We start from the raw sequence: 15,747 nt of genomic DNA on the forward strand, positions 1-15,747 counted from the left end.
CAAATGTCACCATTAATTATTATTATTTTATTGGCTTAATAATAATTGTTTATTTTAAAACCCTGAAAGAAGGATTCTCATGACTTAAAATAAATGTCACAGAACACCTATTCCAATTTATCCTGTGATAAGTTATTTTGTTCTAAGTTAAAAAGAAAAGAATATTTAATAAAAAATAAAACAGAGAGGGCTTCCCTGGTGGCGCAGTGGTTGAGAGTCCACCTGCCGATGCAGGGGACACGGGTTCGTGCCTCGGTCTGGGAAGGTCCCACATGCCGCGGAGCGGCTGGGCCCGTGAGCCATGGCCGCTGAGCCTGCGCATCCAGAGCCTGTGCTCCGCAACAGGAGAGGCCACAACAGTCAGAGGCCCACGTACCGCAAAAAATAAAATAAAAATAAAATAAAACAGAGAAATAGTTTGTTTACATTCGTTATGTTTAAGAGTCCTCATACTTCTATGAAACAAGAGGGTTATATTTGTTAAGAATTAAAAACATTATTTGGTTAACGTTAAACTTAATTTAGATTTTGGTTCTTCATAACTTAATGGATCAAGGATTTAACTGTTAACACTTGGAAAAGGACGCCATTTTAAATAACCGTAGTTTTAAATTATACTGCCAAAAATAAAACCACCAAATGTCCAGTGATCCCCATCCCTACTTTAAACCAAACCCAAATACCTCTGCAAAGCACAGCACATACACACACTCTTAATATCAGAAATATACACTTATTCTAATTTTCCATGGTATACCACTGATACTTCATCACTAGTCCACAATGGTTAAGACTGGTTAAAATTTGATTGGTTAAATGTGCAAAATCATTATAACATTCATGTTGCTTATAAAAAAATTCTTACCTTATTTACTTAGCTTTGGTCAATACCTTAGCATCCCTCAGAGCTATTTAGAATCAAACATGGAATCAGGAAACAATGTAAAGTACACAAACTTTAAAAACCTCATTACCTGTTCAGTGATCCTCATGTGGAAGTCGTGGAAGTCACTATAACGACGGTAGGTTTTCCACATCTCCTCACTGTTTAGACTGCGCCGGTGTACAGTGATGGCATATAATGCGTATGTCTTGCCATGATCATTACAAACGCCTGCCACAGCATATGGGTCATAGTCAGCATATACTAGTCATTTAAAACAAAATGAAAAGGAACAAAAGACACAGAAAGGAGGAAGATGAAGAACAAAAACAAACAAAAAGGACAACATGAAATGAAGAAGAATTTGAAATGACAGACTGAGACGAAAGGATGTCACCAAAGGATAAAATAGATTCCCATCCTCTGTACTCACATCCATAATGCGTTATATATGATGGCTACATTACAAAATGATCTACAAGTTTATGATGATACTGCCAACCACACAGTGATGTCTACTTTGGACTCTCTTCCCAATGAGCTTTTATTTATTATCAGTAATGATAACACAGTACCACCTCATACTATAGTATTAGAGTCTCTTAAATTTAATAGAAGAAAAACAACAGAAACAAAATAATAACCTCTGTACTAGCCTTCACTATTCAGCTCTAACTCGATAGCTTTTTAACTGAACAGCAAGCAAAAGCTATAGGATAAGACCTATCTTCTCTTTTGGCAAATCTCTTTCTTGTTTAAAATATTCAACAATTTACAAGTGTAATTTATTCTGAAGACTGTTCTAAATAGTTATTTTCCTACTTAATTGACACAAACCATCCAAGCCAGGTAGTCTCAAAAATCAAAACCTATTCCTATTCTGTACTAATCTTAAGTAAAAAGACATATTTTGAATCATTTTGTCTTTCTCATGTTCCATTTTTTCCCTCTGTGTTGTATTCTATTCTAGATCATCTCTTCAGGTCTCTAAAAGTTTATCAGTTTCCACTCATTTGTACCTGGTCTGTTCCTTAATTCAGCCACTCACCTTAATTTCAATAAGTAATTTTTTTTACTTCTATAATTTCATATGGTTCTTTTTTTATAGTGTGGTATTCTTGCCTCGTTTTATCTCTACAAATATTTTTAACATACTCTTGGGCTAGGAAACCCTGTGGTACACAACCACTTCAGGATGGCTGAATCTAGACACACCAATATCGCGATACAAGACAGGCTTTCAATTTCATATGGGTGATAGATACCATTCCCAACCACAACCTTGACATTCTTCGTTCTTTCCTTTGACAGTAGGCTAAGTTCTGGTTCCTCTTTCACATCAAGCCACCTCTGTGACTCTGGGCTTTATGCAAATGACTGTGTTCCAGCTTCTCCTTGCCTTAGCCCATCCTGCCTCTTCTAAACTTGAGGGCATGAAAATGCTGTCAAAATCAAGACAGCAGTCTTCACGCTCCTATAAGCTCCTTGGCTTCAATTCCTCTTCATTTCCCTAAATTTGCTTTTCCTCATGGTCTATTACACCTGTAGATTTCCCCTTTTAGCTATTTTTATTCTGTTGTTTTCAGCCCTTAGATGTGTGGGAAGCAAGATTTCCCACAGCAGTTTAGACTACCATGTTGACCAGAAGTATAAACTGCTCTTCTAATAATAGATTATACTGATCCATAATTACAAAAAAAAAAAGTGGCCAAGCTTTGGAGCTGACTAAATATTTGTATTTTGTATATAATTAGGCAAAGAAGGGTCTGTGCAGCTTCTTAGTAAATTATTTTAATAATATAATAGCTACAAATCTATACTGGCAAACGTAGTTGGACAGGAACCTCTCCCAGCCTTTCATTAAAATTTTTCTAAGATTTGCACTTTCTATTCAAAATTGTCCTTCATTCCCTTACCATCTAATATCAGTGTTCCTGACTTGACAAAATAGAAGACTAGGGATAGACCTGGGTCATCTTGCTGTCAGAGGCTTTAACTCTAATATTCACTGTTCACCTCTTTCAAATATCCTTCACTCGGAGGAACAAAGTGTACAGCAATTTTTCGACTATGTGGAACAAAGTGTACAGCAATTTTTCATCACCCAAGAGAACCACCATCACTCAACAGAGTTAGCAAGGCAACAAGGGAATGGATTCACCTGTTGTGTTCAAGATACGTTTGGGAAAGGATAATAGGAAGCAGGGGCCAATTAGGCAGCAAACCATAACCAATTAGAAGTTAATAAGAACAAGGAGAATAGCAAGAAATAGAAAAGGAAAGAAGAAAGGAATGTAAGAAAGCATTCTAAAAAAGAATGATCAGATTTGTCACAAATTGATAGGCAAGGGAGATCATGACTAGGATGCATGCACAATAGGAAGAATAATGGGGCTATTATAAAAGAAGCACTAAGACAGAAAGGTAATTTGATTTTAAAAGATAATGAGGTTACATATATTTTGAGATGATGGTGAGATATTATAGTGGAAATAACAGGTTTTGTTTGCATTAGGACAATGTTACTACTCATAACAGGTGATGTGCAACCTCTTCGTTCCTAATCCATAGCCAGACAAGGAACTAGGATCAGAATATAAATAAATCTCATCACTAAACACATTGCCTAACGTAGCCAGTATTTTTTAAAACAAGATTTCTCAGTGAAGAAGCCAGTACACTGTAGTCTATGGATCACTCCTTAAATAGCATTGGACTCTTAAGTTCTACTTCCCATCATACAGATGTTAAGGACATGGGATCCAGACTCAAAGAGACTCTGAAGCCCAACTCATAAAAGAAATCTTTATTGAACAAACACTAATATATAATGCCCACCATGTAATTACGAATACAGTTAATTAGTCCCATAACAATCCTATGAGGCAAGTATTATTATTATTATCATTAATATTCCATTTTACAGATGGGGAAATTGAGATACAGAGATGTTAAGGAACTCAGCCAAGTTCACCCAACTACTAGGTGGAAGAGCTGGAGTTTGAACCTAAGCAATTTGGACAAAAAGCTGTGCTCTTAACCACTATACTATGCTGCCCCTTTAGTGTTTATACATAAATTTGTCTGACAGAAATTACAATTTATTAAAAATGCTTAGTATTATGCTTCCGTATCTTTTAAGAAGCTAATAAATACTTGTTGAATGAACGGACAAAGCAGCTAGAAAACTAGACCCCTCAGAGAAGAGAAAGATCCACATAAGAAATATGGACATTAGTATCTTCTTCTACACACAAAAGTTTAAGGACTTGAAGAAAGAAATAAAAGGACAAATTCTAAATGTTGCACTTTAACAAAGGCTTTCCTATTTCGAAGACAACTCAACAAAGAAGATAGTTTTTTAAAAGAATTTTAAAATTTTAAGGAAGGAAAAAGTGAGACAAATGTATCAAAAGCTAGAAAGAAACGCAACTAGACCCTCTGGTTTTATTGACAACAACGTATGCACCAACTATTTGGAAAAGATAAAGGAAAAACTGAAAAAGCAATTATAGATAACTTATTACAGAAATCTGGCAGAAAACACAATGGAAAATTAGACTCCAGCTCCAGTGAAAAGAAAACAAGATCTTAAAAAAATAGATGCAAATGATCTTTTTAAAACTACACTTGTACTATTAAATCTCTTTCCAAATTATCTAAATTATAAGTATGAAATTGAACTCAGGTATTTACCTGTACGTTTATACTTCAGTATGTAATCTGACAAACACACTCCTACATTGTAGGAATACTGAGAAGCCAAATAAGAAAATCGGCATTGGCATTATCTAATAACCCAATAACAATGATGGAAATTGATTTTTTTCCTCAGTTCACTAGCCACTTTGCACATATGCTGATTCAGTCATGAATCTCACCTCATCCAAGCATTTGTTGAACTTCTATAAACTCCTATACCAAAAAGCTTCATTTATCCAGATATCTAATCTGACTTTGCATGTATGAAAACAAATATTAAACTAAAATCTGCCCCAAGACAATTTAATAAGAATTATGCAGACAATTATCAGCTAGACTCAAAGAAAAAGAAGACTGGTTTCAAAGTTTACTAGCCATGACAAAATGCTTAAAATTTAACCTTTTTCAAACGATAACAGTGACAACCTTAAAGAAAGGAAACACCCATGTAATAAACATCATAGAATTTAATGAAGAACATGTTACAGAAAAAAAGTAATTTGAAAACATGACTACAGAACACAAAAATGATTTATAAAAATAAATGTGGAAAATAATGTAGGAGTAGTAACAGTCAATAGTTTTTAAGTAATAATTAAACCATGAAGTCTCTTACCAGTGTCTGAAATGTAAGCATGAAGTTGTACTGAGTCATCAGAAGACACATTTGAAAGGTCATCTAAAGACTGGGTGATGGAGGGGGGGAATCAGAACACAAAATTGTTAAATTTTACAGGAAAAAAAAATGTTAAAGAATTCTACATCATATATAACATTACTCATCTTTGCCCTATGTAAGCTTTATATTATTTGTATCTTTCCCCCCCAAACAATAATCCTCTTTATTTATACTAATAGGAGAGAGAGAACCTAAGATTAAGAAACTATAAAACAAAGTAATTTAGTAATCAACTTACTACATCAGATTATTTCTTCCTTCATTACCTGTCCACATACTATAATTTGCTTCTTCTCAATTATATATATTCAATACATGGCAAAAAAAAATGTGGATAAAAATAAGCAGACATATTCTTAAATCAACATTTCAATTTTAATGCTGAAATATACTAGAGCCAACTTTGTATTCTTTAACTTAACACTGTTGTTAACTTAGAAATAGTTTTAGTTAATTTAGATTCCTTATCTATAAAATGAGAACAATCGTACCTACATCAAAGGGTTATGTGAGGACTAAAGGAAAAGACATGTAAAACATTTAGAAAACTGCCTAACATAAAAAATGTTAGCCATTATTATGATTACTCACTAAATGAAGTGAATCCACAGTTTAAGATATTTTAAATAATTTTCAAAAATTATTCCATAAACAAAAAGTATTACTGATCGATTCAGAATAAATCTTTTGTAACTATGGACTTTAGCTCTAAACTTAAAACTTTTTTGCTACATATCCATACACCCACACATACAAAGAAGGGAACATAACGCATATAATGAAGGCAGACTGTATGGAAAAGAATTAACACAACAGACTTGAAGTTGCTCTCGTTAGAAAGGACTGCTTTCAAGGTTGGCCCTTGGACAATATCTGGGAAGTCAGATTTAGAAAAAGTTCCCTCCATTCCCTAACTGCTAAGAGTGGCTCACTCTACGTAACTATCTGTACAAACAATGTGGTTTATGCTGAATACCTGCTTTCCTTCTGGGAGTCATTTTAGTATATGCTAGGCAGAGGGTGTCTGTGTGATCCACCTCCAATAAAAACCCTGGGCACTTAGTATCAGATGAGCCTTCCTGGTGGCAACATTTCACACATGTTGTCATATTCACTGCTGGTGAAATTAAGTCTGTCCTATGTGACTTCCATGGAAGAGGATTCTTGGAAACTTGTGCCTGGTTTTCTCTGCACTTTGCCCCATGCACCTTTTCCCTTTCTTGATTTTGCTTTATATCCTTTTGCTGTAATAAATTCTAGCCATGAGTATGACTATGCCGGGACCTGTGAGTCCTCTTAGTAAATCAATAAACATAGGAGTGGTCTTGGGGACCTATAACACACAGACATTATATGATTCAGACATATTTTACACTTAGAAAACCACAGGATTGAATGAACTTTGGAGTATTAATGTGATATTACCAGTTATTACTAAGAGTCATCTAAATGACTTAAATGAAGCCATGCATATGACACAAAGCCATTTAAATTAAACAATTACAGTCTAAGAAGAAAGCCAAAATTCTACCTACTAAAGACTGATCATCAGGAGAAGCAAAATTTGATAATTCCATACAGATTAACCACAAATCAAGTGGGAGAACCATTCAATTAAATTAGGTCTAGTCCAGGCTTCACCACTGATACCTTAAGAGACTTTAGCCATATCAACTAGTCTTTCCTGTTTCTCAGTTTTCCCAATGTTATAATGGTGTAATACCTGTTCTACAATTCTATCAGGATATAAAGTGAATGAAAATACTTTGAAGAGATATAGAATGCACTTATTTTTTTAAGTGCTCACCTGACCTACAATAAAACATTTTGACAGAAACAGCACAACTTTTGTTTTAGTATTATTTTTACATGAAAGATAGAAGCCCCAGAGGAAATGGAATATTCTACAAAATTTAAGATTGTTATCTACTGTAATCTTCTTCTAATTACAAGCTAGCACCAAGAATATAAAACAATCACCTTTTTCAAAAAAATCATCATTATTATTGGTAATCTTCCCTTGCAGGTAACATTTAAAAAGCTAAATGCCGCTTACTTATTACTTTAAACACGTTAGCATCTTATATACTATGCAACCCAGAAATTGTTGAAAAACTCTGTATAATATATAAGTGTCTTTTTAGCACATTTAAAATATGCAAGTAATATTATTTTCATTAAATATGATTTAAAAAATCCAATGAGATATCTCTTAACCATTAGTCACAGTTACAATGCATATGTAACTATCAACTAGACTACATAAAGTTACAACTGGTGAAATAATAACTACAGAACTACATTGTGATTTAGAACTATAAGTATTGATTAGTCATAGAAAACTGTGATTTCAAAACAAGTGCATTAATGCTGTCCTGAAATAAAATCAGTTTGTAAAGTAATTCTTGGGTTAAGATTCTTGAATTCCTTACCAAAAAAAAAAAAAAAGTGCTTTTTTTTTTAACACTATGCTAAGATAAAAACCAAAAATTCTAATTTACTATGATAATCAATTGAGCAAACACAACTACAATGGCACTTCTAAAAATGTTTATAATTTATGTGTCAGTTTCAATCACAAAATGAGTAAACCACGACATTAAATATTTTCTTTGCTTAGTATACTGGAATAAACTATTATGATCTAGTTTATAATTTTAATACAATTAATAAATGTTATCTTCATCAAACATGAAAAATATCTGATGGTTTTTAAAACAATTCTTTATAATCTTAAACTATTTTTTAAAATGCAGCTATTCATTAAAATCTATGTATTAAAAAAATAGAATTGAAAACAGTCTAGCTACTTAAAAGCTTAGATTTAACAGATGTGAAAACCAAAAAACTGTAAGTCACTGACCTCAAGTGTGACCTTTTTCAATCCACACTGTTCTGGTTTATATCACTATGTGATAAAAGGGATCTCTTTTACAAAAAAGCATTTATTCCCAATAGGGAATGAAGAAAAAAATATTTTTTACTAGTGTTCAAACACTTGTACAAGCACTACAAAGGTGAATATTAAAAAATTTCAAACCAAGGAAAAGTTTCATCACATTTGGAAACTTTCTATATAATGGGCATTATATTGCTAACACTCTTCATTCTCTAGGACCTATTCCTTTTCATTATAACTCTGTGGAATATGAGAAGTAAATGGTAATGATACCAAATAATTTAGGAAAACATTTAAAATGTTACTAAATATATGACATAACGCTATGGCTGATTTGCTTTAGTGTTTTGTTAAAGGTTATACGTTGCACAATAATAGAACATTTATACAATAATTTTAGAAATAAATGTAGTAGTGAGGAACATAAGACAATGGACCTCTAAACTATTTAGCTATCACAAAAAGTTTGAAAGAAAATGTGTTGTAGGTAGAAGGAAAAACAAAGCAAACAATCTCCGCCCATCCCCCACAAATTCTGGACTGAAACTTTCACAGAACACTAATATTTCTTTCCAGCAGCATTTTATGAAATAAGGTATTCAATGGCAAGGATGGATATATAAAAGAACTGAAATGTTCATTGTTTCACACTTCACCTTGAATATATGAAATGTCAATGACAGTTTATATGCTAAAAACATGTCATTCTTAAACCTGTAATCATAGAATACAGTTGCTTAATTCTTGTAAAACCCTCTAAGCTTAAAAAAAGGGTTTTTTTTACAATAACTTGAATCTTTTATAGTGTAGACTTTAAAGAAATATCTTTTAAGTTTTCAGATATCCCAACTAATTTTATATTTCTTTTCTAAATACAAGAAGAAAAAACTAATTCCAGTGTAAACATTTGTATGTCACAAATTTACTGCCCATCATAGCACTGATCAGAGTCATTTTCAAACATTAAATACTGGGGTTGAAAATAATAAAATCATTTTTTATCACCTGCAACTAAATCATTCAGGTGTGGCTTAAGCACATTTTTTAAAATGAAAAAAAATTTCATGTCATTTTTAAGTTCTAATTAACAGATCCCTTATTTGTGAATTCAATATTTCTTTAAAAGCGTAACAACTTCTTACAAAGGATGACTTGGGGACTTCTAATAAATCATTTATTTACATATGTTAAGGCTCAGTCTTTCACATTGTTTTCAGTCCACTTTATTAATTAAAGTACTCATAACAGTACTTACCAAATTTATGCTTCCTGTAGGAGACCCATTAAAAGATTCTGTGAGAAGGGAAATTCAACTTAGTATACAGTAAAAAACTTTTGAAACTGCTTTATCTATCTAAGGTTCAAACACCAAGAACAAAAGTCACACAAGCCAAGATATAACAAAACAGTAAATTGTGGTACACTATTCCCAAACACCTATTCCCATTGTTTTCCAAGCCAGATATTTCAGTGAAAATAGTTATGTACCTAAGTTGCTCCCCCCCCCCAAAAAAAGGTATTTATGTACAGGAAAGCAATTATTATATATTTTATTCTCACAGTATCATATTAAGTTGTCTAATACAATGTAGATATGAGGTAAAACCTGCAGAGTGAAGTCCACTAGGAAATGTCAGAGGTATTTTGCTATTTCTGTCCCACTGGATTAATATTACAAATAAAATTATTCTTTAATATGAAGGATAAATAGATTGACTTTTAATATATCTATAAAGTCTACTTATTCTTGGTTGATCTGGATCAAAAATATTCAAAATCTAGATTCTTAAATGAATATACAATTAATAGAACAAAAGATACATAAAATCCCATGTGTAATGTCATTTAATTAAAAAGCAACTAAAATTATTTTTAAAAATTAACGTTAGAGACTAAGTGAATTATTAAAATTAACATCTTTCCCTCAGAATTTTAGTCTATATCTGAGCAAATTAGGTTACCAATTAAGATATCCCTCTGTTAAAAACACAAATGAATATATGGTAAAGCAATATTCATAAACAGTTTAAAGTTAATGTATGGCTTGTAGCCCTTAAGAGATTATTTATAATTTGGATCTCTAGATGGGCCTTCAAAGGAAATTTCTATTACTCTTGAAATAGGCAGTTGGTGTTGCTTTCCAACTTAAACAACTCTAAATGCCCAAGAACACTTCTCGGTTCCTCAAAACTTTGGTCACAAAAATAGGAAATCCCACCTAGGATTACCCCTTGGTTAACAGCAAGGTGAAAATTAAAATGAGTAAACAAACAGTTCTCTAACCTCCTTATTCAATTATATGCCTCCTACCTCCTTCTGTGGTCTGCCCACCTCTTAAGTCTTCCCACCAAAGACATGTCAAATTAAAAGAGAAACTAGGAGCAAAACAAGGCATAGTTTACTTTCTTGATCAATAATAAGATCCAGAAATAGAGTCTAAAGCCAATCTAGGTCCACATTTAATCAAAACTTTAATAACTGGTTATTAATATTAGAAAACAAAAGAAACTATTGTTTGACATGATGAGAAAAACGTGACTGAAATTAAAATTTAAAACAGCACAATTTAAATATTTTTAAAAGGCTGTGAAAGTATGTAGGAAAAAATACTCTTAAAATAATTTAAAGCTGAACTAACTAAAGAAGGCAATTACGAACAAAGAAAGAGAAAAGGAAAAAAGGGGAGGAGAGGAGGACAGAGAGCATGGGTTAGCACGCCATCCAGCCACCTACCTACCTACCTACAGAAGTCTAGTTAAATAGGAATGAAATTTCTTCCACAGCAAAGAAAAACCACCAGCAAATACTATTACACATGGTAAGATTTGACCCACTAATTCTGTGCTCAGTTTAGGCTGCATTTTCTTAAAATCAGCTACATATTAAACACTAGATTAGGTAATTATTTCAAAATGTCTAAAAAGTAGCCAAAACTTCAGGACTTTAAAAAATACACAAAGTGCCAGGAAGCTTAATTTGAAAAGTCAGACAATGAATTTATAACCAGAAGATTTAACAAAGGCCTATTTTTAATTAAACAGTCTTATAAAGACAAGAAAATCATAAGCATCACTATTTGAAAAAGTTGTCACAAGTGCCTAAAACCTAAACACTGACAAAGATAATATACCTAACTGCCATTTTTAATAATAATGTTTCATATTTTACCCATCATTCCACATACTTTTTCAAATCATTTCAAAAAAGGGTTAGGCAATTTCTCAGTTATAAAATATATAAAAGCTCATCAATTACGACACAGAATGTTAAAAAGCAATGTCCTAGAAAGACGAAAGAGATATATATATACACTAATTCCAAACTACAATCAATGATTCTGGTGTGAGGGACTACTCAATGACTGATATATAATAGAAGTACATTTACTTCAGATCAAAACTAGTTGCAGAAAAAAAACTTTTAAGCTACTCTGTGTTTTAAATAAGTATGAGGTTTTGAGAAGTTTGAGACAACATAAATAATTTGCTTCCATTAGTTGCATACAAGACAAATATAAATGGAAGCTAAAAGTCAATTTAGAAGAATTTGAAGTTCTTACACTATAGGATCAAAACCTACTCCCAGAGAATATATTGTTACTGTCATCATTATATAATATTTAGACACTCATATATTAGCTGATTATGATTCAATTTATCCTCTTTCATCCTGGGTCAGATAGCAAATCTGTTTTACAATACTAAGGAAACTTCTAAAGTAGACAAAATCAACAATAAAAACATTTTAAATAGTCCTTTCTGGAAGTAGAGTTCCTACTGCAAATTTCATAGCAGCTATGCAAAAGATTTTTCAAGAGACAGTAAATAGATATACTATATAACATACTTGAGGTACACTGAATTTTACTATTCATCTCCCACAGAAGTGCTCTTAAAAAAAAACACTTCCTCAATTATGCAATCAAATCCAGTTAATAAAATATTATCCCAATTTTACAAATAACCAAGATATTAGATCAACAATCAATATAAAAGTTATTACAACATGGAAACTTCTGTAACTAGATTTCTTAGATTATTTAAAAAGTAAAATCTTGCTGGAGAGGGTGTGGAGAAATGGGAACCCTCTTGCACTGTTCGTGGGAATGTAAATTGATACAGCCACTATGCAGAACAGTATGGAGGTTCCTTAAAAAACTACAAATAGAACTACCATATGACCCAGCAATCCCAGTACTGGGCATATACCCTGAGAAAACCATAATTCAAAAAGCGTCATGTACCACAATGTTCATTGCAGCTCTATTTACAATAGCCAGGACATGGAAGCAACATAATTGTCCATCAACAGATGAATGGATAAAGAAGATATGGCACATATATACAATGGAATATTACTCAGCTATAAAAAGAAACGAAATTGAGTTATTTGTAGTGAGGTGGATGGACTAGAGTCTGTCATACAGAGTGAAGTAAGTCAGAAAGAAAAAAACAAATACCATATGCTAACACATATATATGGAATCTAAAAAAAAAAAAATTGTTCTGAAGAACCTAGGGGCAGGACAGGAATAAAGACGCAGACGTAGAGAATGGACTTGAGGACACAGGGTAGGGGAAAGGGAAGCTGGGACGAAGTGAGAGAGTGGCATGGACATATATACACTACCAAATGTAAAACAGATAGTCAGTGGGAATCAGCCACATAGTGCAGGAAAATCAGCTCGGTGCTTTGTGTCCACCTAGAGGGGTGGGATAGGGAGGATGGGAGGGAGATGCAAGAGGGTGTGGAGAAAAGGGAGCCTTCTTGCACTATTGATGGGAATGTAAATTGATAACAGGCACTATGGGGCACGGTATGGAGTTTCCTTAAAAAACTAAAATTAGAACTACCATACAACCCAGCAATCCCAGTACTGGGCATATACCCTGAGAAAACCGTAATTCAAAAATAGTCATGTACCACAATGTTCATTGCAGCCTTATTTACAATAGCCAGGACATGGAAGCAACCTCAGTGTCCATCAACAGATGAATGGATAAAAAAGATGTGACACATATATACAATGGAATATTACTCAGCCATAAAAAGACACGAAATTGAGTTATTTGTAGTGAGGTGGATGGACCTAGAGTCTGTCATACAGAGTCAAGTAAGTCAGAAAGAGAAAAGCAAATACCATATGCTTACACATATATATGGATTCTAAAAACAAACAAAAAAAAATTGGTCATGAAGGGGCCGGACAGGAATAAAGACACAGACCTACTAGAGAATGGACTTGAGGACACGGGGAGGGGGAAGGGAAAGCTGGGACAAAATGAGAGAGTGGCATGTACATATATACACTACCAAATGTAAAACTGATAGCTAGTGGGAAGAAGCCGTATAGCACAAGGAGGTCAGCTTGGTGCTTTGTGACCATCTAGAGGGGTGGGATAGGGAGGCTGGGAGGGAGATGCAAAAGGGAAGAGATATGGGGATATATGTATATGTATAGCTGATTCACTTTGTTATAAAGCAGAAATTAACACACCATTGTAAAGCAATTATACTCTAACAAAGATGTTAAAAAAATATATAGAAAAAAATTTAAAAATAAACAGTAAAATCTCACTAATATAGACTAGGGAGTGGGGAGGATAGGTAGAGAACACGGGAGGCTGGAAAGCTTCCATAATAGAGGTATTTTTTAAAGCAGTGCTCACTATCTAATACATCTATTATATCTCCAACTTCAAGTGGTCCTGTCCATAAAATCTATTCATAAGTAAATAAGCATAATTAAAGCACTCTCTTAAAATAATTCCTTAGTCCAGGGCTTCTCTGGTGGCGCAGTGGTTGAGAGTCCGCCTGCCGACGCAGGGGACACGGGTTCGTGCCCCGGTCCGGGAAGATCCCACATGCCGTGGAGCGGCTGGGCCCAGTGAGCCATGGCCGCTGAGCCTGCGCGTCCGGAGCCTGTGCTCCGCAACGGGAGAGGCCACAGCAGTGAGAGGCCCGCGTACCGCAAAAAAAAAAAAAAAAAATTCCTTAGTCCAATCTTTCCCATTTACTTTGTATTTACATTGCTTATTTGCTGGAAAGTTTATCAAATACTAGATATTTAATTAGAGTTTAATAAGTACTTCTGAACTGAATCACAAGTAAAATGGTCATCAGGTCTAAAATCTGCAAACTGTACTCTAAGTGCTGCCTCTCCCACTATTCTTAAATAACAAATTATTTACTGCTAATAAAAACTTATATTTGCGTTTTAGTTTATATTTCATTTTTATATACAGAATTCCATTAAAATATGACAACTCTGAGGTAAGATATTATTATGAGAAGAATATTATTCCAGATTTACAGCTGAGAAAGAGGCTTAAAGAAATTGTTTGGCCCACATCACACAGGCAATAAGAAAAGGATTAAAATCTAAGTATTATGACAAAGTCTGCTTTCTTTACTATAACATGTAGATAGAAAAAAACTGAACGATTGGAATAAATGACTCTTATAGCTTCTCCCAGCTTATACTGGGCAGGATTTGGAAAAGGGTACAGTTAAAGAGGGAAAAAACTGTATTTTTATGTTTTATAGTTTATGGTATATTCTCAGATTCATCACTTGTTATTTCATTTAATCTTCTCAATAATCCTATTGCTAGTCATGACTATTATTACTTATAAACAAAAGGGAAACTACCATAAAAACATTGGGGTGACACAACTCAAGAAAACATGCTTCTTTAAGAATTCTATTTTCAACAGTTACATTCAAATTTGTTATTAAATTTTAACATTTTAATTTAGTATAGTAAGTAAACTGTCATTTAATTACAGATTTTTAAATATACTACAATTTATATTTGGGTTTCAAAAACATTTTTTATCTTATTTGAAAGGACTTTTTTCGGTAAGCAGAATATATACAGGAAAATACATATACACATAAATGTACAACGTGTGCCACCTTACCTCCATCACCATCATCTGATCCTCTGAAACTAGGATCTTTTAACATATCCAGCTCGGCTAACATGCGCACATAAAGTGCATTCTGCCTGAAGGAAGGATAAAATCTTTCATCTCGTAGCATCAATTCATATACCTTATTGAAATAAATCAAGATATTCAATCATTAATGCAGATAATGCAGTGATTTCCACTAATAAGATTTCAACGAAAGCTAGATAGAGGTCTTACTGTAATAAATTACAGGTTCCATATTAACAAGATGTCAGTAATAAGACTATGTCACAACCAATAATTTTTTTCTGGTCCCTCCAGCACCCAAATTGTACTGAAACAGGTCCTACTGCAACACAAGTCACACGACAGCAGGTTACATAAAATGTTCCAGAAAGTAGTACTCTCTAAGAAACAAGTACACATAAAGGCTCAAGACACATATTCAAATAAATGAATCATGTTATTTATACATCATCAATTCATAAAATTCTAGAATCTATATCTGGCCCTGCAGTCAGATTCAAATTAAACAACCCAGCTAAGGATTTTCCTCATTTGTCAATTAAATAAACAAAGAAAAACTGGCCTACCTTTTTTGTAATTGTGAAGTACTGATATTATTACCATAACTCATCTTTTTAGTTATCACCGTACTTTCTTAATGCTT

The 15,747-nt window shown here is 33.2% G+C and overlaps 1 protein-coding gene across 1 annotated transcript in view; it reads right to left on the minus strand.

Moving 5' to 3' along the window:
* Positions 1-15,747, minus strand: part of SNX13 (sorting nexin 13) — a 138,028-nt gene that overhangs the window by 37,966 nt on the left and 84,315 nt on the right. Inside the window, exons 15-18 of the mRNA XM_030857129.2 lie at positions 15,087-15,219; positions 9,419-9,456; positions 5,202-5,271; positions 975-1,114 (exon numbers count right to left, since the gene is read on the minus strand). Coding sequence (XP_030712989.1) covers positions 975-1,114; positions 5,202-5,271; positions 9,419-9,456; positions 15,087-15,219 — 381 coding nt within the window. The remainder of the gene's footprint in view (positions 1-974; positions 1,115-5,201; positions 5,272-9,418; positions 9,457-15,086; positions 15,220-15,747) is intronic.

This window comes from Globicephala melas, chromosome 9 (genome assembly GCF_963455315.2).
Source record: "Globicephala melas chromosome 9, mGloMel1.2, whole genome shotgun sequence".
Taxonomy (NCBI): Eukaryota; Metazoa; Chordata; class Mammalia; order Artiodactyla; family Delphinidae; genus Globicephala; species Globicephala melas.